Source organism: Cololabis saira, chromosome 18 (assembly GCF_033807715.1).
Source record: "Cololabis saira isolate AMF1-May2022 chromosome 18, fColSai1.1, whole genome shotgun sequence".
Classification (NCBI taxonomy): domain Eukaryota; kingdom Metazoa; phylum Chordata; class Actinopteri; order Beloniformes; family Belonidae; genus Cololabis; species Cololabis saira.
In genome coordinates this window covers 36606704-36629885 of record NC_084604.1, presented here as the reverse complement: position 1 = coordinate 36629885, position 23182 = coordinate 36606704, and the positions used below count along the sequence as shown (strand labels likewise).

At 41.6% G+C, this 23182-nt stretch overlaps 1 protein-coding gene across 1 annotated transcript in view; it reads left to right on the top strand.

Annotated features, from left to right (window-relative positions):
• The window catches only part of LOC133464823 (tumor necrosis factor receptor superfamily member 21-like), a 28406-nt gene extending 7590 nt beyond the window's left edge, over window positions 1-20816 (top strand). Inside the window, exons 4-5 of the mRNA XM_061747010.1 lie at window positions 14855-15125; window positions 18873-20816. Of these exons, the coding sequence (XP_061602994.1) occupies window positions 14855-15125; window positions 18873-19102 (501 nt within the window). The 3' untranslated portion in view covers window positions 19103-20816. The remainder of the gene's footprint in view (window positions 1-14854; window positions 15126-18872) is intronic.
• Window positions 20817-23182: the final 2366 nt, after the last annotated feature.

Here is a 23182-nt window from a genome sequence, read left to right as displayed (position 1 = left end):
AGTGTTGGGACTAACCAGTACTAGAGTTGAGGGGGATGAGATCCCTCCTGAAATCAAAACGGTCCAAATCATCCCCCCTGTAAAACTGCCATCCCTCCTTTCCATCCCTTATGTCATTTCATCAATTAATGTGGTTTTACTGCTATTTCAACATTTAGAGTCATCACCAGAAAAATAACTTATTTGACAATTTTCAGTCAGTCAGATTTTTCTATTTATTTTAGGTGAAAATCTACTGAAAATTGTTGTTTTTTCCAGTGATGAGTCTTGTTTTAAGTGCAATGAAATTTTATTACTAAAATGAGACATTTTAACTAGAAATAAGACAAATATTCCGGAATATGAGCAAATTCGGGTTATTCAAAGGGGTTATTGGTGTTTACATGGCCGTGCAAATTCGGGTTATTGCCAATATTCTGGTTTTAAAAGGGTTATTGATGCATGGAAACGCAATCACTGACTGCGTTTACACCACTACACCAATAACCCCTTTGAATAACCCAAATTTGCTCATATTCGGGGTTTTAAAAACCCAAATATGAGCCCTGGGTTACTCCTTTTAATACCTGAATATTGGGTCATGTAAACTCCAAACGGAATATCCCCATCAAAAGGAACAGGAATTTGTTTTCTGCACATGCTCTGTTCACAAGGAATCCTGGTCTTTTGAGTCCAGGAAGTTCTTATAAACACGGAGAAACCAAGACCAGGAGGAGACTAATCACTTCATAAATGTAATGAAGGATATGAACATTTCTGCATTTGTAGACGGTAGAAAGTACCGGGATAGCCAGATTTACAAGAAGGTGAGCGAAAAGTTGCGCAAAGCAGCATTTGTTTTGGATTTGGATACAGGAAGAAGAAGCGGAAATGACGGTAATTGCGTCATCACGTTCTCTGTGTGTCGCTGTTTTGATCCAGATATCCCAGATGATTAATTACCATGTAAACGGAATAGGGCTGTGCGGTTAATCGATTTTAAATCGAAATCAGATTTATTAATCAAGACGATGTTAAAAAAAAGGAAAATCGGAAAATCGGTTTTCCTTTTTTGCAGCTGGCTGCATTACAGACAGAGCTCGTCTAGTCATCTTTGTTTGGTCAAGAAAATTGTAAATGTTGTCACTTTACTAAACTCAAGGAGGATTTACAGTATCTCTCAATTGCACTTCATTCCCAATAGGGAAATTTGTTTGCCATTTTTCTTTAAAAATAAAGATAAAATAGATAGATAGATAAAATTTGTAGTTTTACCAAAAAAAAATCAAAATCGAAATCGGAAATCGGGTTTTCAGAGAAAAAAATTGGGATTTTATTTTTGTCCAAAATCGCCCAGCCCTAAAACGGAATATTCCGAATGTCCCAGTATCGCCCAAACAAAGCTTATTTGTTTGCTAATTTTCTTTAAAAATAAAGATAAAATATTTGAAACAATTTATTCCATTGTCTTCTATAGTTTTACCAAAAATAATCAAAATCGAAATCGAAAATCGGGTTTTCAGAGAAAAAAATCGGGATTTTATTTTTGTCCAAAATCGCCCAGCCCTAAAACGGAATATTCCCAATGTTTCAGTAACCGGAATATTAGCAATAACCCGAATTTTGACTGCATGTAAACGTAGTCACTGCTCTTCTGTGACGTTGAATGAGCCAATCAGGTTCAGTTTTGCCTTTTCCATCAGCAGATCTCTCCACGTGGGTGGGATGTTCTGCAGCAACACTGTTTATCTGCCCGTCTCCCCCCCTGACTTCTAATCTGGGTGGAAAGCTTTCTGCTGTATTTGTCCCTGAGGTTCACTCGGCAGCATTCCTCAGATTAAAGCTTAAGCTCAGTCTGAGAGGATGATTTGACGTTTCGGGGACTAATTGCAGTTCTGTGTTGCAGCGTTTCCATGCGTGCTGCAAAGTTTGGGAAAATTGCTCCTTTGGGATAAGTGGCTTAGTGAGATAAGGGGCGCGACTTTCAAGGAGGTCTCTTGTTTGTTTGAGGTTGGAAGAAAGGGAGAAAGAAAGGGACATCACAGACTGGAGAAGAAGATTATAGTTGGTTTGAAAAATGAAATGAAAAACCTGGACCCAAAACCGAGTGGTGACCTGTGGTGGAGCCGCTAGCCGCTAGCCGCTAGCCGTAGCCCGGACCAACCGGACCCACCGGCTCCCCTTCCAGGGAGGTGTCACCAGTCTGATATTTACTTATTTAACCCTTGTGCTGTCTTTGGGTCAAGGAAGGAGGAAGAGAAGAAGGAAGGAAGGAAGGAAGGAAGGAAGGAAGGAAGGAAGGAAGGAAGGAAGGAAGGAAGGAAGGAAGGAAGGAAGGAAGGAAGGAAGGAAGGAAGGAAGGAAGGAAATAAGGAAGGAAGAAAAGAAAGAAAGAAAGAAAGAAAGAAAGAAGGGAGGAAGAAAAGAAGGAAGAAAGAAAGAAAGAAAGAAAGAAAGAAAGAAAGAAAGAAAGAAAGAAAGAAAGAAAGAAAGAAAAGAAGGAAGGGATGAAGGAAGGAAGGAAGGAAATAAGGAAGGAAGAAAAGAAAGAAAGAAAGAAAGAAAGAAAGAAAGAAGGGAGGAATAAAAAAAGAAGGAAGGAAGAAAGAAAGAAAGAAAGAAAGAAAGAAAGAAAGAAAGAAAAGAAGGAAGGGATGAAGGAAGGAAGGAGAGAGCAGGAGGAAAGAAGGAAGAAAGGAAGGAAGGAAGTAAGGAAGGAAGGAAAGAAAGAAAGAAAGAAAGAAAGGAAGGAAGGAAGGAAGGAAGGAAGGAACGACAAGAAAGAAGGAAGAAAGGAAGGAAGTAAGGAAATAAGGAAGGACGGAAGGAAGGAGAGAGCAGGAGGAAAGAAGGAAGAAAGGAAGGAAGGAAGGAAGGAAGGAAGGAAGGAAGGAAGGAAGGAAGGAAGGAAGGGAGGAAGGAGAGAGCAGGAGGAAAGAAGGAAGGAAGGAAGGAAGGAAGGAGGCAAGGGAGGGAGGAAGGAAGGAAGGAAGGGATGAAGGAAGGAAGGAAGAAAGGAAGGAAGGAAGGAAGGAAGGAAGGAAGGAAGGAAGGAAGGAAGGAAGGAAGGAAGGAAGGAAGGAAGGAAGGAAGGAAGGAAGGAAGGAAGGAAGGAAGGAAGGAGGCAAGGGAGGAAGGAAGGAAGGAAGGAAGGAAGGGAGGAAGGAATGGAGGGAGAAAAGAGGAAGGAAGGGAAGAAGGATAGAAGAATTGGGTCATTTTGACCCAAAGACAGTACAAGGGTTAAGTCATCACACATGGACTGATGTATCCTGTCTCCAGTACTCAAGTTGTAAAAAACAATCAGGCGGGATGGTGGATTTTATCATATGGGGACAGATAATTTGTGCTGATTACAAATAATATAATATATTACAAATAATAGCAGTGACCAAAACACCTGCAGAAATACTGCAGGAATGACATAGCAGCAGTTAAATGCAGCCTTCTGTAAGCTTTAAATATCCACTGGGCTTACATCAAATACATCAAAACACAACAATAAAAAACACTTTTCTGAACTTATCAATATGACTCTGTCCTTCACAGGATAAGTAACATGGATCACTGCAAAAACTCAAATCTTAAGAAGAATATTTGTCTTATTTCTAGTTAAAATGTCTCGTTTTAGTAAAAAAAATCTCATTACACTTAAAACAAGACTCATCACTGGAAAAAACAACAATTTTCACCTGTTTCAAGTAGATTTTCACTTGAAATAAGTAGAAAAATCTGCCAGTGGAACAAGATTTTTTTGCTTGTAATGAGAAAATAAATCTTGTCCCACTGGCAGATTTTTCTACTTATTTCAAGTAGAAAAAATTTACTTGAAACAGGTGAAAATGGTCAAATAAGTTATTTTTCTGGTGATGACTCTAAATGTTGAAATAGCAGTAAAACCACATTCATTGATGAAATGACATAAGGGATGGAAAGGGGGGATGGCAGTTTTACAGGGGGGATGATTTTGACCGTTTTTATTTCAGGGGGGGATGATTTGGACTGTTTTTATTTCAGGGGGGGATGATTTGGACCGTTTTTATTTCAGGGGGGGATGATTTTGACCGTTTTTATTTCAGGGGGGGATGATTTTGACCGTTTTTATTTCAGGGGGGGATGATTTTGACCGTTTTTTATTTCAGGGGGGGATGATTTGGACCGTTTTTATTTCAGGGGGGGATGATTTTGACCGTTTTTATTTCAGGGGGGGATGATTTTGACCGTTTTTATTTCACGGGGGGATGATTTTGACCGTTTTTATTTCACGGGGGGATGATTTTGACCGTTTTTATTTCACGGGGGGATGATTTTGACCGTTTTTATTTCAGGGGGGGATGCCATCCCCCCTCATCCCCCCTCAACTCCAGTACTGGGTGTCACAGTCAGTTAGTAAAAAAGTCATTGTGACATTCCCTCAAAGGAAACGTCACAGCAAGTTATTACAGAGTTGCTCTGACTGATCACCTTGATCCCAGAGTGCCGTTGTTCTGCTCCGATGGGGGCCGTCTATTACGGGAGGACAACGCCTCCGTCCACAGGACATGCAAGGTCACTCAATGGTTTGGAGACTTTAACATTGATGTGAATCCCGTTCTAGTCACCGGGTCTCATACCCAGATGAATGTCTGCGTTGGAAACCTCAAAGACTCTATAATCTGTGGACAAGCCTCTGTGATGTTTCTACTATAGAGGGTTTGCATTGACGTCACTTCCCCACTGGACCAGCCCCCTTACTCACACTGAGTGGCAAAACATCAGCAAAATTGTCTGCAACTAGTGGAGAAGACGGGATAACAGCCGATTATCGGCTTAAATTAAAGGCAGCTGGACTTGACAGTGAGCCATACAGTTACCCCAATAACCAGTGGTCCATGGACATTAATATTTGGTACAGTTACCAAGAACCAGTGGTCCATGGACATTAATATTTGGTACAGTCTCCCCAAGAACCAGTGGTCCATGGACATTAATATTTGGTACAGTTACCAAGAACCAGTGGTCCATGGACATTAATATTTGGTACAGTTACCAAGAACCAGTGGTCCATGGACATTAATATTTGGCACAGTTACCAAGAACCAGTGGTCCATGGACATTAATATTTGGTACAGTTACCAAGAACCAGTGGTCCATGGACATTAATATTTGGCACAGTTACCAAGAACCAGTGGTCCATGGACATTAATATTTGGTACAGTTACCAAGAACCAGTGGTCCATGGACATTAATATTTGGTACAGTTACCAAGAACCAGTGGTCCATGGACATTAATATTTGGTACAGTCTCCCCAAGAACCAGTGGTCCATGGACATTAATATTTGGCACAGTTACCAAGAACCAGTGGTCCATGGACATTAATATTTGGTACAGTTACCAAGAACCAGTGGTCCATGGACATTAATATTTGGTACAGTCTCCCCAAGAACCAGTGGTCCATGGACATTAATATTTGGTACAGTTACCCCAAGAACCAGTGGTCCATGGACATTAATATTTGGTACAGTTACCAAGAACCAGTGGTCCATGGACATTAATATTTGGTACAGTTACCAAGAACCAGTGGTCCATGGACATTAATATTTGGTAAAGTTACCCCAAGAACCAGTGGTCCATGCACATTAATATTTGGTACAGTTACCAAGAACCAGTGGTCCATGGACATTAATATTTGGTACAGTTACCAAGAACCAGTGGTCCATGGACATTAATATTTGGTACAGTTACCAAGAACCAGTGGTCCATGGACATTAATATTTGGCCACCAATCCAGTTTCCTGATATTTATATGTACTTCATTTCTACGCCGGGGAAATACACGAAGCAAAGCTTGAAGGCTTACAAAAGTCTTGACGCTTGGTCCGACTTCAAGGCAGGATTTGTTTTAGAAATTAAAGTGATGAGGACACCGAACTTTATGATTTGACCGTTTAACGTTAGCTACCCAAAAATCCAACATTACCAAATCCACGTTTCGTTGCCTGGAATCCAGTTGTTTCTGTGAATTGCAGCGATCCATTTGTCTCTCTTAAAGGGGACCTATTATGGCATGTAATATCTATTTTAAACAGGCCTTGAATGTCTTAAAAACAAGCTTTTGATTGTTTTTTCTAAATAAATTAGAAATTCAGTCTCCTTATTTACTTATTTCAAGTGGAAATTTACTTGAAACAGGTGAAAAATTGTCAAATAACAAGTTATTTTTCTGGTGTTATTAGCAGTAATACCACATTCATTGATGAAATGACATAAGGGATGGAAAGGAAGGATGGCAGTTTTACAGGGGGGGGAATGATTTGGACCGTTTTTATTTCAGGGTGGGATGCCGTCCCCCCTCATCCCCCCTCAACTCCAGTACAGGACGCACCACATCCTTCGTCACCATCCACTTTGCTCCCCGTCCGGCTCGTCTTACGTTTCAGCAATTTGTATCAAATTAGTGCTGTTGACGTCGCTCTCCAAGGTCAGCGCTGCACACTTCACGTCTTGTTCTGGTAAAAGAAAAACCAACAAAAACACAGCAGCTGTTTAATGAGCTGCTTTTCATCACTGCTTCATTATTATCAGTTATCGTCATTGATCGTGGTTTAGATGAGAGATATTAAAACTGTTAGGCCAGGAAGGAATTCAGGATAACCTTGAACATTTGAGTTCACGCTCAAAGATCGGTTCATAAATAAGGAATGGTCTTCCCTCACTGGCCTGCGGATAAAACCCAAACTCCATCCATCACATTCTGATCATGCAACATTATCTTTCGGTGCAAAAAACTGCAGTTCCTTGAATGGCCACTTCAAGAAAACAGACTTTTTATATGTGTCCGACTTTACAGTAGAAAAATACGGGTTGAATTGAATTTTGAATTGAAATTTTATTTCGAACTTCGAAACTTCCCTTCCCTTGCCATCCTCCTTCAGAGAAATGTACTGACAGGCTACTTGAGGTTTGACATGTTTCTGTCTGAGTCTTTGGAACTTTTGAAGTCCATTTCACCTGCATTGCTTGTTTCTCATGCTCTTTTGCAGCAGATAAGGAAAACAAGCGCCCAGTGCAGAGTAGATGCCGTTTTAGGAAGGTCGTGGTTTGATTCTTGCTCATTTGGCAGCGAGACTGTGCAAGTCCCTTATGGGAAGCGTGTCAACGCGTCTGTTTCATAACAGTGATATCAGAGATTGGATGTTGCATTGTCAGAATATCAATGGCATCCCCACAGGAAAATCTCTCTCTCTGATGGCTGGGGTCTATTTTTAACTCTCGCCGCTGAGGGCTGAGAGCTGACGCCAGGCAGAACATGAATTTACCATCACTCTTCTCTCATTTCTCTCCTTCTCACATTAAATGACGAGGCGTGATACACATGTGAGGGAAAGTGTTGGATGCAACTGTTTTAAATGCTTGGAACAAGGGTCTTAATCTACAAATGATCTCCAAATAGCTGGAGTTGCAACATGAAGCTTCTCCAGTGTAAGAAAACACGTTCATTCATGTTTTAACCGAGTGTTAAAACATGAATAAACATTGAGATGCTGATGTGCTTGCCTTCTCTACGGCATCGTTGTGCAGAAACCAGTGAATGAAGAGCAGTCTGCTGTGTGTGATCAATGAATCCATCATGTCGCAGGTTGCAGCAAATACTGGGGAGCAGAATCAGGACGGTCCTTTGTATTTTATTAGGGCCCGAGCACTTACAGTGCAAAGGCCCTATTGTACCCCCTTAACATGCCCAAAGAGTCACCAAATTTTGCACCAAGCCAGGCCTGGTGAAAAATTATATATTTAATTTAATAGTTTGTATTAATGGGCGTGGCAAAATGGCTCAACAGCGCCCCCCGGAAAACTTTGTGCCTCAAGCCCCACAATACCGTTTGACGTACATGAACGAAAATCGTCACACACCTGTATCATATCACAACTTAAAGAAAAGTCTCTTGGCGCCATGGCCGAAACCGAACAGGAAGTCGGCCATTTTGAACATTTTGAATTAATCGCGTAATTTTGGCGCAATTTATGCCATTCCTTCGGCAGTTAATACGGCCACTGGAGTGGTCACTGGATCCTACCGGGGCCGACACTGGAAGGAGCCACGTTTTCCATGACACTTTTGCGCAAAAGAACATTGAATCTCTGAAAGTTTGATAAAGGTAGTACTGCAGGGGGGCAGTGTTTGCATTAATCGCTGTTTTTGAAATTTAAAACAACGTAAAAGAAATCACAGAAAATAGACAATTAAATGAGTTACACCTGTACTGCAAAACTGTAATGATTCAGATCCGCCATGTTTGTTACACAAACACGTCATTAACAGGAATTTATATTTCTTTCTTTCTTTCTTTCTTTCTTTCTTTCTTTCTTTCTTTCTTTCTTTCTTTCTTTCTTTCTTTCTTTCTTTCTTTCTTTCTTTCTTTCTTTCTTTCTTTCTTTCTTTCTTTCTTTCTTTCTTTCTTTCTTTCTTTCTTTCTTTCTTTCTTTCTTTCTTTCTTTCTTCCTTCCTTCCTTCCTTCCTTCCTTCCTTCTTTCTTTATTTCTGGCTCATTTCCTTCTTTCCTTCCTTCCTTCCTTCCTTCCTTCCTTCCTTCCTTCCTTCCTTCCTTCCTTCCTTCCTTCCTTCTTTCTTTCTTTCTTTCTTTCTTTCTTTCTTTCTTTCTTTCTTTCTTTCTTTCTTTCTTTCTTTCTTTCTTTCTTTCTTTCAGGATGTTATCAAAAATAACCAGCTTCTTTTGCTTGTCTACCAGTTGCTTCAAAATAAGCTAAAATTATCACGCAAAAAACTTGGTTTTCTGCCAGATCTGATGTGATTTGAATAAATCTTTTGCTGCAGAATAACGAGCTGTTTCTACACCATTCCACCTTCGCCGAGACCATATCCGACGTCCTTCTACTTTGCTTTACCATCTTCGCTCCTCTCAAGCGTCTTCTTTCACCGTCTGAAGGAAATGCACCAAAAAGCCATAAAACTCCAGCGTTCAGTTCCCCCTCCAGCAACAATGAGACGCAGTCAAATGCAATTAGTGCTCTAATTGAGTGTTTATGACCAGTGTCCCATTAGATGTCTTTCAGTCCCATGCATAACAGGATCCATAAGACCATAAAATGAAACCACATCCATTACTGTCAGACGAAGAAGAAAAGAAAGAGCTCTCCCAGAAAACGCTGCTGATCTGAACATGTTTGTGGGAGTATATGATACACATCTGCTGCCAGGCTGATGTCATGCATTCTGGTGAAATGCTTGATGTGACAAAGCGAGCCCAGACCCCACCACGGCTCCCTCCTCCCTCCTCTCTCTCCGCTCGCAGCTCTGTGTCTGTGTTTGCAGTAACTACAGCTGGGTGAGGTTCTTTGCAGTTAAACGTTTGATCTAATTAATGGAAGTATTCCCAGAGTGTGTCCCCGGCGTCCTTCATACTGCTGCAGTCTCGCAGCGCTGCCAAGCCGAGCCGCGCTGGCTCGGTTTGCAGGAGTGTGATCAAATAAGTAGGCTGCGTGGCGGCCGTGTGTGTGTGTGTGGCTATGTGTGTGTATGTGTGTGTGTGCCTGAAATCACCTGTCCCCAGCAGGCCCGAGCTTAGTGCTGACAGGAGTAGTCAGCAACTCTGGCGCACACATACGTGCTTGGAGGCTTTCGGGAACAGTCGACCTGTTCTCCCTCCGTCCCCCCTCTGCTGAATCTCCATCCTCAGCAGCTCTGGGAGGCGACTGGATCCGTCGCTGCGGTGCGTCGTCCTCCACGTCCCGTAACCCAGTGGTCCCCGACCTTTTCTGAACCGCCGACCGGTTTAATTAAAATATCCTTGGCATAAATAAACAGACCAACAGTTAAACATAAAGTGCCCTTTCTACCATAAATGGTTTTGAAAAACCACAGAAACAAAAATGATCCATCATGATGACAGCCTTATTCTGCCGTTGTCCTGAGCAAAAAATATTTGCAACATACAGTAGGCCATAACAGTTTGATCAACATTAGTGTGACTTAACAGTAACAACCAACCCTTTTATCCAAGTTTCCACTCGGTGGCAAAAAAAAATTTCCGCCCACCGAAAATCAGTTTGGGTTTAAATTGCTGTTTTTCGTGTTGAGTTCCGCACTGTTTGGATTGCAAAAGTAAATTGTGATTAAATGCATTTGGTTATTTTTCTATTATTAATTAATCGTAATTAACGCGATAAATTCCCAGCCCGAATATATATATATATATATATATATATATATATATATATATATATATATATATATATATATGTACATTTCCATGCCGCGGAGAATAGGATCTGCTAGGGCTTTTCTGCGCGGAATGAGACAGAAACAGGAGCGTTGTGCATCGTCTGGTCTGCAGAGACACAAACACGCTCTCTGTCCGTCCAACAAAGACACGCTTGCTTAAACACACAGACATGATTGGCGACAGACATCCTGGATTTCGCGCGGCGGCAGATGTGAGTGGAACAAACGTTTGTGGAGAGCAGATGCAGGGAAACACAGAAAGTCACGTGGGACGATAAATGTGGCACCGGGGGGAAAGCAAGTCATGCTGGCATCGTCTCTGGAGGGCTGAAAAATCACTCCTGTGACACAGATCTGGTTATCAGCACACCGGGGTTTAAACGCCTCCCTTTATAGACTTAAATATCAGACAATACCGCAAACAGGACAAGCAAACAAATGTAGTGGAGTTAAATGTACAATATTTCCCCCTGAAATGTCAAGTCTAAAGTTGGATCATGAGAAAAGTGAAAATACTTACTAATACTAAAATGTCTTGACTATTAAAACATAGGAAGAAAGAAACGTAATAACTAGAGCTGGGACTTACGCATTTAATCCCAATTTACTTTTGCACTCCAAACAGTGCGGGGGGGGGGGGGAGAGAGATGAAGAGCGAGATATAGGGAAGCGGTGGAGAAACAGAAACCAACGGAGACTTGAGAGAAAGCCACAGGTTTAACCCTTTTGCTGTCTTCAGGTCAAGGAAGGAGGAAGAGAAGAAGGAAGGAAGGAAGGAAGGAAGGAAGGAAGGAAGGAAGGATGGAAGGATGGAAGCAAGGGAGAAAATTAAGTAGGGAGGATGGGAGAAAAGGAAAGGAGAAGGAAGGGAGAAAACAAGGAAAGAAGGAAGGAAGGTAGAAAAAGAGGAAGGGAAGAAGGAAGGAAGGAAGGAAGGAAGGAAGGAAGGAAGGAAGGAAGGAAGGAAGGAAGGAAGGGTGAAAAGAGGAAGGGAGAAAAGGGGAAGGGAAGAAGGAAGGAAGGGAGGAAGGAAGGAAGGAAGGAAGGAAGGAAAGGGGAGAAGGAAGGGAGAAAAGAGGAAGGGAGGAAGGAAGGAAGGAAGGAAGGAAGGGAGAAAACAACGATGGAAGGAAGGGAGAAAATAAGGAAGGGAGGATGGGAGAAAAGGAAGGGAAAAAAGAAAGGAAGGAAGGAAGGAGGAATGAAAAGAAGGAAAGAAAGAAGGAAGGGAGAAAAGAACGATGGAAGGAAGGAAGGAAGGAAGGAAGGAAGGAAGGAAGGAAGGAAGGAAGGAAGGAAGGAAGGAAGGAAGGAAGGAAGGAAGGAAGGAAGGAAGGAAGGGAGGGAGGGAGAAAACAACGAAGGAAGGAAGAGGAAGGGAAGAAGGAAGGAGAGAGCAGGAGGAAAGAAGGACAGGAGAATTAGGTCATTTTGACCCAAAGACAGTACAAGGGTTAAGAGAAAGGTCTGAGCACGGAGGAAGGGAGAAAAGAAGGAAGGGAGGGGACGCAGATACAACGATAACAGAGCAGGGGAATCGTTGGGGAGGGAGGGAAGGCTGGCCAAATGTCAAAAGGATCTTTGTGTCTCGCTGAAATCTGCAAGTCAGGTAGAGACATGTGGCCTAACCATCATGATCGTTTCTTTGAACATTTGATGATCTTGTTTTATGGTCCCGAGGGGCTGGAGCCGTCCCAGCTGCTGCTGCGGGGTGGGAGGCGGGTGACACTCCAGTCCATCGCTCAGCCGGTTTACACGCACAGCCGGAGCTCGGCTACTCCTGTTTTTTTTTTGTTTTTTTTAACAATATCTCTATTGATTTTTTATTCACACACAGGATATTATTATAAAGGACATTTCACAATAACATTTGACTTAACAGTCTTAACCCCCCCCCCCACCCCCCCATCCCAACCCACATCCATTCTTTCTTTACATCTTTCTTGTTATAAGATCCAAAATGAGTTGAAAATAGCATACGACAGTATTGTAAGTACAGTCCAATGGTACCTCTAACAAATTAAAAATATACATAAACAAAACAAATAAACAAAAATTACACTTTTTCAATTCAATTCAATTACATTTTATTTATATAGCGTCTAATACAACAAAAGTTGTCTCTAGACGCTTTCCAGAGATCCAGAACATTTATTACATAAACAATGGCAGGTAAAAACTCCCCTAGTGGGAGAAAAGCCTTAAGCCAAACAGTGGCAAGAAAAACTCCCCTTTAGGAGGGAAGAAACCTTGAGCAGGACCAGGCTCATAAGGGGGGACCCTCCTGCCGAAGGCCAGACTGGTGGGTCAGGGACGTCAGCAGCACAGCAGGCAGGTGGAAGCAGCAGTGGGATGACCGGGGGTGGGGACCGCAGGCCAGCACGCAGCTCCCGAAGCTCCGGCCCAATCAGCAAGTCCCAGGTTGGGGTGCAGGGTCGGGGAAAGGTTGAAAAGGGGCAGGGCCAGGGAGAGAAGTCTTGACGGACAAACCTCTCCCCCGCCTGACCGGGCCGTTACCCTGCCCCTCTCACTCCCACGCTGCAGGTTCCGGTGTTTTGCATTCAGAGATGCTCTTTGCCACCGGCAGAGGATGCTGCAACATGGACAAAAGAGAAAAAAGGGGGGCCAGTAGGGGTGGGCGGTACACCGGTGTCATAGTCATCACCGGTGTGACACTGCGCCACGACATGGATTTTGCAATACCGTCAATACCGTAATAAATCAATTATAATATAATAAGCCTAAATAAGGCATTAAAACGTCGGTGATATGCAAGGTTTGCTGCCGTGTTGTGACAGCAAGAGGTGGAAACACAAGCAACCTGTTTCATCACTTAAAAAACACGCACGCCCGTGAATATGAAGAGGCAACCCGGGCCAAAACGAGCGCAAGTGGGACCAGCAGCTGGTCCCGCTGGGACCGCTGCTCCGCTGGTGCTGCTGCAGAACCAGCGGAGCAGCGGTCCCAAGACTAAACAGCTTTCACTGCAGGCATCGTTTACTGGTGCTACACCTTACGACAAGAGTAGTAAGAAATGCAGGGCTTAAAGTATTCCGGCACCGTGCCGGATCTCCGGCGTACGGAGTTTTTTTTCTCGGCGTGCGAGTTTGAGTGCTTTAAAAAAAAAAAAAAAAAAAAAAGGTTTGAGAGAAAAAAAAAGGTTGAGTCAACCGAGTTCGTCTACCAATGGAATGAGAGGAAAGCAGCTCTGGCGCTCAACCAAACTAACACTAGCCAATCAGAAGTAGAGCGGGGCGGGTCTTTGATCCAGCAGAGCAGAGCGCTGTTTCAACCTGCCGGAATACGAATCACCGACTTCAAGATGGAGAAAAAATTAATGAATGTCGGTTTAAAAGAATCTTTTTGCCCAGAAGAAAAAAAGAGTGACAAAAAAATACCCATAACCATGTTCTTCTCTCGAAAAAACACACCTGTACCGCGGCTTTAGAAGAAAAAGACGCTTCAGCGCGAGTCGGGATGCAACGGCTCAGAACAGCAGTGGAATAGGTGCGAGGCGGTGCTGATCTCCGCTATTTGAAGCTTTGTATAATAATTATAAAAAAAAAGGGTTGCTACTATGTGAATATCACTTATCACGGGTTCTTTTTGGAACGTAACCCTCTCGAAAAACAAGGGATTACTGTATATGAATACTCATGGCATAAACCTGTTAAGTTTTGGATTTAAAATTAAGGGACATTTTCCACCACCCGCTGTCCAACCAGCCCAACCGAGGTCCAGTATTAGATTTTAAGACAGGTTTACAAAATATTTAAAATATAATATACTAAAAATAAATATAATATAATAATAATAATTATATATATATATATATATATATATATATTTATATATATATATGTAAGATCTTTAGGTTTTTTGCCAAATAAATATGTTGAGAATGCATAATACTCTCCCATGTCTCTTTTTGATAAGGATACTACCATTTACTTATTATATTATAAAAATATTAACCTTATTCACATAAAGGGACAGGACAGGCTACTCCTCCCAAAACGTACCAAAAAATACCGTGATATTATACCGTCACCGTTCAAAAGATGAAAAATACCGTGATATTAATTTTAGGTCATATCGCCCACCCCTAGGGGCCAGCACAAGAAACTACAGGAGCGACTCTAACACACTAGAGTTTACACTACCTAGAGATTTACCAACACCACCTAGAGGTTTACTAAACACTAACTATAGGCTTTAATAAACAGAAATGTTTTAAGTCTAGTTTTAAAGGTGGAGGTGGTGTCAGCCTCCTTAACCCAGATTGGAAGTTGGTTCCATAGTAGTGGTGCCTGATAGCAGAACGCCCGCCCTCCAAATCTACATTTGGATACTCTAGGAACTACGAGTAAACCTGCACTCTGAGAACGGAGAGGTCTGCCAGGAACATAAGGCACTATCAGGTCTTGCAAATAATGCGGAACTAAGCCGTTTTGGGCTTTTGCTTCACTTCCGAGGTTCACCACTTCGTTGATATTTAGATGATGTCAGATACAGCCGACTCAGCCGCTTAGAACCTCGGCAGAGTAGAAACAGAAAAGTAGTGAGTCGAGCCGGGCTGAGTAGGTACTAGCTTCGTATTCAGCACACAGAAAAGAGGTGTCAACCTCTTCTTTTCCATCTTTTGTCTGCAGTTTGACATCAACCAGCTGATGACCTCAGTGAATGTAAGCCATAGCCTCAGCCCCATCCACAAGCCGCTGGATTCCCCCGTCAGCGTGGGCAGCAGCAGCGGCGGCAGCAGCAACGGGAGCGTGGGCCGAGCCGCGGGGCCGGCCATGGAGCAGTCGCCGCTGGACCGAACCAAGGGCTTCTTCCCCGACGAATCCGAGCCCCTCCTCCGCTGCGACTCCACCTCCAGCAAAGACTCCGCCCTCAGCAGGAACGGCTCCTTCATTACCAAAGGTGAGAGTATAGGAGGGACACACCGGGATCGGCTCTGGCCGCATGACATTCTCATCCACGGGTAAAGATGGGAATCGAGAACCGGTTCTTGTTCGGAACCGGTTCCCAGTGTTTCAATTCCTTGGAATCGTTCGCAAATTTTGCAAACGATTCCCTTTTCGATTCCAGTGGGAATGAACGACGTCATCACACACGTTGCGTAAACATGGCGCCCAAGCAATACAAACACTCAATGGTCTGGTTACATTTCAGTAAAAAAGAGACAAAAGGGCAACTTGAATATTTCGTCAAAGGGAGGAAATACTACCAATACTATCAAAAATGGAATTGTAATTGTAAAAATCTTATCAATTCCCATCCCTATCCACGGGCGTCTTTTCAAAAGATCATCCACTTCATCCACTCAGTCAATAATATGTTCTTATCTTTTCCCCTCTTATCTCTTTGACTAATTATCTGATTGATCACCTTACTCACCCTGTCATACTTTAGCTCCCACAAGCCAACATCAAATCTAGTGTCTCCGTTGAGGTATCCCATCATGCTGTGTCAGTTTGACAGAGATACTCGTAGTTTATCTTGAAGACTGACATTTGCAGCATTTCTCCTCTACGACAGCCACAATAACAGGAAACGAGTTCGTCTTAAATCCCCCAGGTGTCGGACGAGAAAGACAGAGCTGACGGTGCAGCTTTTGAAACCTTTTTGACGTCAATAAGTGTTTTCTGATCAAGAATTTATCCACATAAGAGGTTTTGTTGTTTGCAGTGTTGTATATTTAGTTTTGTGTCCAAACACACTCATAATATTTACACTCAGTATAAATTAGTCAGACTCACTAATCTACCTCATGGTGAGAGGAAATGTGAAAGTGGTGCTGCTCTCTGAGGATGAGTGATGACTGCCCTCGTGTGGCCATCCTGGGTATTACAGCAGTTTTTATTTTATTTTTATATTTAAGCAAATTTAACACTTGTTTTTGTTTTCTCAGGTTGAATTCATTTTTATTCACACAAAAGAAAACCTAGAATATTTTTTTCCCAACAGTTTTAGATTGTTTTAGATGGTTGAGTATGCATAATTTAATATAATAATTTTATCATAATTCATATTCTAATACTCTAAGTATGTATGTAAAAAGCTTTTTATTCTCTGACAGCGCTTGTTGTTAGAGTGACATATATCTCATGTTTGCAACTACAAACTACAATATGAGCTTTGTTGCTGGAGAGAAGTGTGTAACATTGAATAAAATCTGCTTGTTAAGGAATAAACTTAAAAAGCTAATAGGTCAGAACCCCCAAATTAGGGCTGGGCGATATATCGAGATTTTAATATATATCGATATATTTTCAAACGCGATATGGTACGAGACAATATCGATTAAAAAAAAAAACAATTTTTTTTTTAATGATTTTGATATAGCTTATTTTGTGACAAATTGACTTGAATGTTTTATTTGAGATTTGCACAAATGTTTTGTTATTTGCACAACTGTCAACCTCAGTGGAAAAGTCTGCCTGTTACTGTCTATATTCTATTAATTGCACAGTGTATTTTAATTTAATTGTTATGCAGGAAAGGGATATTTGTTTTATTTTATTCAAGAAGCATTTTTATTCTATTTATACAGGCAGTTTATTTTTATTTCATTTGTTTTATACATTTTGATATTGTGCAGACCTCTGTTAATAAATGTACGTGTGTGACATTTGGAACAAGGCTTTGTAATAAAACTGACTGTTTTTTTAATGGTTTGCCTCAGAAAAAAATGAAGCTAACAGAGATGCTATGCTATAATGCTTTGGGGGAAACCCCAATTATGGCACAGAAAAAATATCGATATATATCGAGTATCGCCATTCAGCTAGAAAATATCGAGATATGACTTGTGGTCCATATCGCCCAGCCCTACCCCAAATGGACAAGAACTGATATATGTATATATGTGTTTGAGCTCGGACACCATGCAAATTGCTGAAACTACCAGAACCGGGTTAGAGACTGGCAAGTACAGCATTAAAACCTGGGAGGATAGTGGCCAGACATGATCCTCTCAAAAAAGTTATTTATTAAAAAAAAACAAAAAAAACTGTCTTATTTTGCTGGGAACATGGAGATTGGACTCTGCAGCAGTGAAGAAAGGTCATACGATCTGATTAGTCTGATTCCCGTGTCAGAGAGAAGGGATCAGGGTAAAGAACTGGTTGAAGTGATGCTACTGCAAAGCCTGGGGGAGTATTATGGTACGGGGTTGCTTCACCGGCTCAGATCTACGTTCATCAGACTTATGTGGTCAAACGAACATCAGCTGACCTCTCTAATATACTTTATTCCAAGTATTTCAGTGGACTTGTTTCTTTCCTGGTGGTGTGTGGATTTAGTTTTGGTCAGACCGTGTGGCTGCTCTATAAAGTTTCACCACTAGAGGGAAGCAAACGCAAACTAGGAGGCCCTGGTGAGCTCCTTTCCCTCCCTATCTGCCCTGCTGCTGCTTTTTGTCCTGTCTTGTCTTTCAGAGCCTCTCCTTTTCACTCCTCCGAAATTCTACAATCATGGAAATGATTAACTGGTCTCTCAGCACAATTGACCACATTTTTGCGACGAGAAGTCAGGGGGTAAGGGAGCCCTCTTGCCCCGATGGGACATTTTTTGCCGGATACACAATGGATTCCTGGAAACATTGGAGGCCGTTGTGTCTGGCGATCCTGTCTGTCGAGGACGTTGAAGATGCTTCATAATTGGATTTATGATAGCAGGATTTCTGCTAATTGGAGGGGGGGGATTCCTAGTCTATCGACAAATGCGTAAGTCGTCGACAGCTGTTCTGGCCCTCTCAGAGCTGCCGGACGTGGCTGAGGGGATAAGCACGGCGACCAACACTCAGACTTTAACGCTGGGAGAGCAAAACCGCAAGCTGGATGCGATTCTTGAACAGAATCGCAGGCTGGCGGCGGTTTTTGAGCTCGTTGGTAAGATGGATAAGACCTTGGAGAAGTTGGAAGCTCGGCTTGGCGGGAATAGATCACAAATTCGTCTGTTCGGAGTCGCCATTGATGAACCAGAGACTAAAGGCAGACGGAAAATTACTGAGTCTGCCTGTTTCTTTTCAATACAATTGTTGATTCTATAATCTGACCTTGACAGGGCAGCTTGGCCCGCTGCTCCAGTCACAATCTCCCTGGTGGAATGCAAACAAGGGACTCTGCCCCCACTAACCCTCCCCTCTCCCAGGAACATCTGTGGACCTGTTTCAGAACTGTACCGAGCCGTCTGATAACATCAAGAACATTGGCTGAGGAGCAGCTCTGGGGAGAAGTTCACAGACTTACCGCTCACACACACACACACACTTGCCCCCCCCCCCCATACAAGTTATGATGTTGTTTTGTTGTGTGCATGTTGCTTTTCTGTGCTGAGGTGTTTTTTTGCACCTTGACACTAGGTATTTAATACACAGTGTGAAGATGCCTTTTTTTTCCCCTCCTCCTCCATCCCAGTGCCCTCCTTCCTCCAAGAAATGGCGTCCGTATTAATGGTGCCATCGGTGTGAACCGGAGTCAAGTTCTCTCATCTGATTTATGTCTGACTTGGCAATAAAGCTTTTTCTGATTCTGATTCTGATTCTGAAAACTCAGTGATGGACTTGGTCGATAGCTCACTAGCATCACTGCAGCAGTTTGATTCAAGGTAACTGCAGCAACTGCATCTCTAAAGGGTGATTTTCCATCTCTGTTTCCTCTCCAGAAAAGAAAGACACGGTGCTCCGGCAGGTGCGTCTGGACCCGTGCGACCTGCAGCCCATCTTTGACGACATGCTGCACATCCTGAACCCGGAAGAGCTGCACATCCTGGAGGAGATCCCGGCCCCCGAGGACAAGCTGGACCGACTGTTCGAGATCGCCGGGGTGAAGAGTCAGGAAGCCAGCCAGACGCTGCTGGACTCGGTCTACAGCCACCTCCCCGACCTGTTGTAGTAGAGGAACCGGGAAGAAATTCAAAAAAAAGGAATGTAGAAGTCGGACGGATGGGTAACTTTGATGAGGTCTTGTTGAGATCGAGATTGTATGCGATAGCGTTTGACTCGTCATGCTACTACGTAACATGATTCCAGCTGGTTGTATTTACTTTATATCTACTCCGAGGGGATGAGTCTGTCGAATCTTAACTGCTACTTTACACCTTCTTCTCTCGTCTTGTGTCCACTCCTTCGAACCATCCCATCCTCTACCACGTTACAAGCTCAACACTCAGCGTAACTAAAGTACTGTGACCTTAAGCTTGAGGCTCAAACTAATTTAGAAAAGTTGGGGTTAAAAAAAAGGAGATGAGGACGCATCGTCTCCACACGAATAGCACTTTATGTATCCTAACGGGCCAATGCCTTTGTTGTTTTGAAGGATAATACCGGTGTTTTTTTGTTGTTTGTGCCAATCGTTCAGGCTTCCCTCGCCGTCGACGTGGTTTCAGAAATACGTGGTTGCATGAGAGGAAACGACACTAAAGACGGTGGTAAATAAGCTATAACTCTAAATGACACTGGTATTATTCTTTGATTTTAAGACATTCTCAGACGTGCTTGCCCAGGTGTGGACTGATCCAGAAGTCATGTGCCTGAACTCGTTTTTTTTCTTGTTTTTTTTTTTTTTTTTCCCTTTCCGCCTGAACCCGAGTTAGCTGTAATCACCAGCGGGTGGTGTCACAATCATCCAGGACTGGACGGATACTTAGCTCGTATGATTTTACGATGAAAGGCTTTGCTTTAAACTGTTTTTTTGACTCGAGTGAGAACGTAACCGGCTACCGCGCACAGATAGCTTATTTGCCTCAACAGATGTAGCGTTGATGAAGTGTTTCCTCGTACATTTTGGAGCTTGGCGTTGGTTGAGCTGACGGCTGCGACGGCCCCCGTGTGGCCGCCTGAGGAACTGCCGCATCCTGGTGGAAACCGGATTAATGATGCACTAATTCTGTTTCCTGTTGGAGAGATAAATGCTACTTTTTTTTTATTTCTTTCTTTTTCTTACCCTGAAATGCTGTTAACAAACTTTTGGTTAGGTTGTAGCGTTTTTTTTCCATATTTAGTTGGTTGTATTATGTTACCGTTGCAACTGTTTTTCCGTCATGGGCATTCAGATTTCCTTTAACCCCGCTGGAACCCGGTCGGGATGTAAGATATGCAGACTCCATACTCTACTTGAAGTGTGTTACTTGATTTAAACGAGCAAGATAATGTAGTCGATCACTACCTTCCACATTCAGCTTTCTGAAAAGAATTTAAAAAAACACACAAAAAAAACATGAAAACCACCAAAAAAAACGTCCAGGATGCAGGGAGAGGAGTTTCACGGCGAGAGCAGCTAATGGCGACCTCCTCCCCGGGTCGGCCGGTGTCGGGAGTTGCTCCGGTGCTGGACGTGTCTCACCGGTCGGCCCGACTCTAACGAGGTCAGAACCAGGACTGATGGTTCCAGTGAAGGTGGTGCTGCCGACGGCGGCGACGTCGACGAGGACGTGGGAACTTCCTCTCCGCTGCATCACGGACACTCGGGCTGCAGGATGTCAGGTTTTTATTTTGTGCAAGGATCAGGGTAAGATGTTAAATGCACATGTTGCTTGAGTGGATGATTTCATGAAATTTCACACATGTAACCAGTATGTTTACTATGTAACCTCTTAAAAATCATCAAATTAAAGCTCAAAACGTTGTCATAACTTTGTGTCCAACTGTTATTTCTGACACCGTGCACGACTTGCATGTTTTATTTTATGCATTTTGCTACCAGAAAAAGAAAAGTTTAAGCTGCAACTGAATTTTTAAGACAATTACCTAACGGCATAGTTTTTAATGCATAAACCTGCTCTGCCTGCATAAACCTAACCAAACTGAACAAAAGCATAATTTCTAATCCAATCCAATCCAATTTTATTTGTTAAGCTCGTTTAAAACAACGACAGCTGACCAAAGTGCTGTACATAATAAATAAGACAAAACAGCTCAAGACATAAAATATTAAATACAATAATTTAAAAGACATAAAATAAAGGTAACAGTCATACCATAAATCAATAAAATAGGATTAAATAAAAGATAAAAGAATAAAATAAAGATGTGACATTTTCACAATAAAAACATTTCCTTGTTTGGGTCTTTTTTTTTTACATATATATATATATATATATATATATATATATATATATATATATATATATATATATATATATATATATATATATATATATATATATGCATTTTTAATATATAATATATATCATATTATATATATATATATATATATATATATATATATATATATATATATATATATATATATATATATATATATATATATATATATATATATATATATATATATATATATATATATATATATATATATACCTTTTTTTTTGTTTTGTCAAGTTGTTTTGCCAAGTTGGTAATAACCTAAGGCACACATATATATATATATATATATATATATATATATATATATATATATATATATATATATATATATATGTGTGCCTTAGGTTATTACCAACTTGGTATTAACTATTGATATATATGCAGACAAAACAAAAAAAAAGGAAAGTGCTGTATAAATAAAGTACATTACATTACATAACTGTAACCCACGATTGTGTTGTTTTCATGAAAGACAATAAAAACTATTAAAAGAGGACAAACAAACACGACTCTACATCCAACAGAGAACACAAGTAAACGGAGCTGGACCTGCAGACAGGAAAACTGTTTAAACAGCCTCTACTGAAGTTACGCAGCAGAGATGTTGAGTTCGTGATAAAGGGGAAACTTTTTACAGTTTCTACCCGATAAGATGAAGTTTACAGAAATGAAGCTGTCAGTCACGCCACATCACAGGCTGAGCTGTTTCCTTCTTGGAAAGGCTTGGCATGCAGGCGGCTGGAGAATGTGGGACTCCTTGTGATGCGTGTGACGTGTCCGGCATGAGGACATGAGGGTGTTTGTCACTGAAGGGTGTCGTCTGCCCCTCTGAGTGCAGGTTATGTAACCACCCCCTGAAATAAAAACGGTCCAAATCATCCCCCCCTGAAATAAAAACAGTCCAAATCATCCCCCCTGTAAAACTGCCATCCCCCCTTTCCATCCCTTATGTCATTTCATCAATGAATGTGGTTTTACTGCTATTTCAACATTTAGAGTCATCACCAGAAAAATAACACCAGAAAAATAACTTATTTGACAATTTTCACCTGTTTCAAGTAAATTTTCACTTGAAATAAGTAGAAAAATCTGCCAGTGGGACAAGATTTATCTTCTCATTACAAGCAATAAAATCTTGTTCCACTGGCAGATTTTTCTACTTATTTCAAGTGAAAATCTACTTGAAACAGGGGAAAATTGTTGTTTTTTCCAGTGATGAGTCTTGTTTTAAGTGTAATGAGATTTTTTTTACTAAAATGAGACATTTTAACTAGAAATAAGACAAATATTCTAGTTAAGATTTTGAGTTTTTGCAGTGATCCATTTTACTTATCCTGTGAAGGACAGAGTCATATTGATAAGTTCAGAAAAGTGTTTTTTATTGTTGTGTTTTGATGTATTTGATGTAAACCCAGTGGATATTTAAAGCTTACAGAAGGCTGCATTTAACTGCTGCTATGTCATTCCTGCAGTATTTCTGCAGCTGTTTTGGTCACTGCTATTATTTGTAATATATTATATTATTTGTAATCAGCACAAATTATCTGTCCCCATATGATAAAATCCACCATCCCCCCTGATTTATTTTTACAACTCGAGTACTGCATGTCACTGCATGTACGTCACATAACTTCTCTGACCTGTTGTTGTAAATCTCCTATTCTCTCTTTCAAATATCCACAATAGAGAAGGTCAGCGAGGCTAAAGTTACGCACTACTTTGAAAAGATAAATCCTCTGTGAATTGTATCTTTGTGCGTCTGGAGGTTCACGGTTTCACAGTATCATCCTGAGGAAGCGCTGACTCTCACGAAAACTCATAAAAGGACTGTTTAGTTCTCAGGAGGATGAATAGAATAGAATATTTT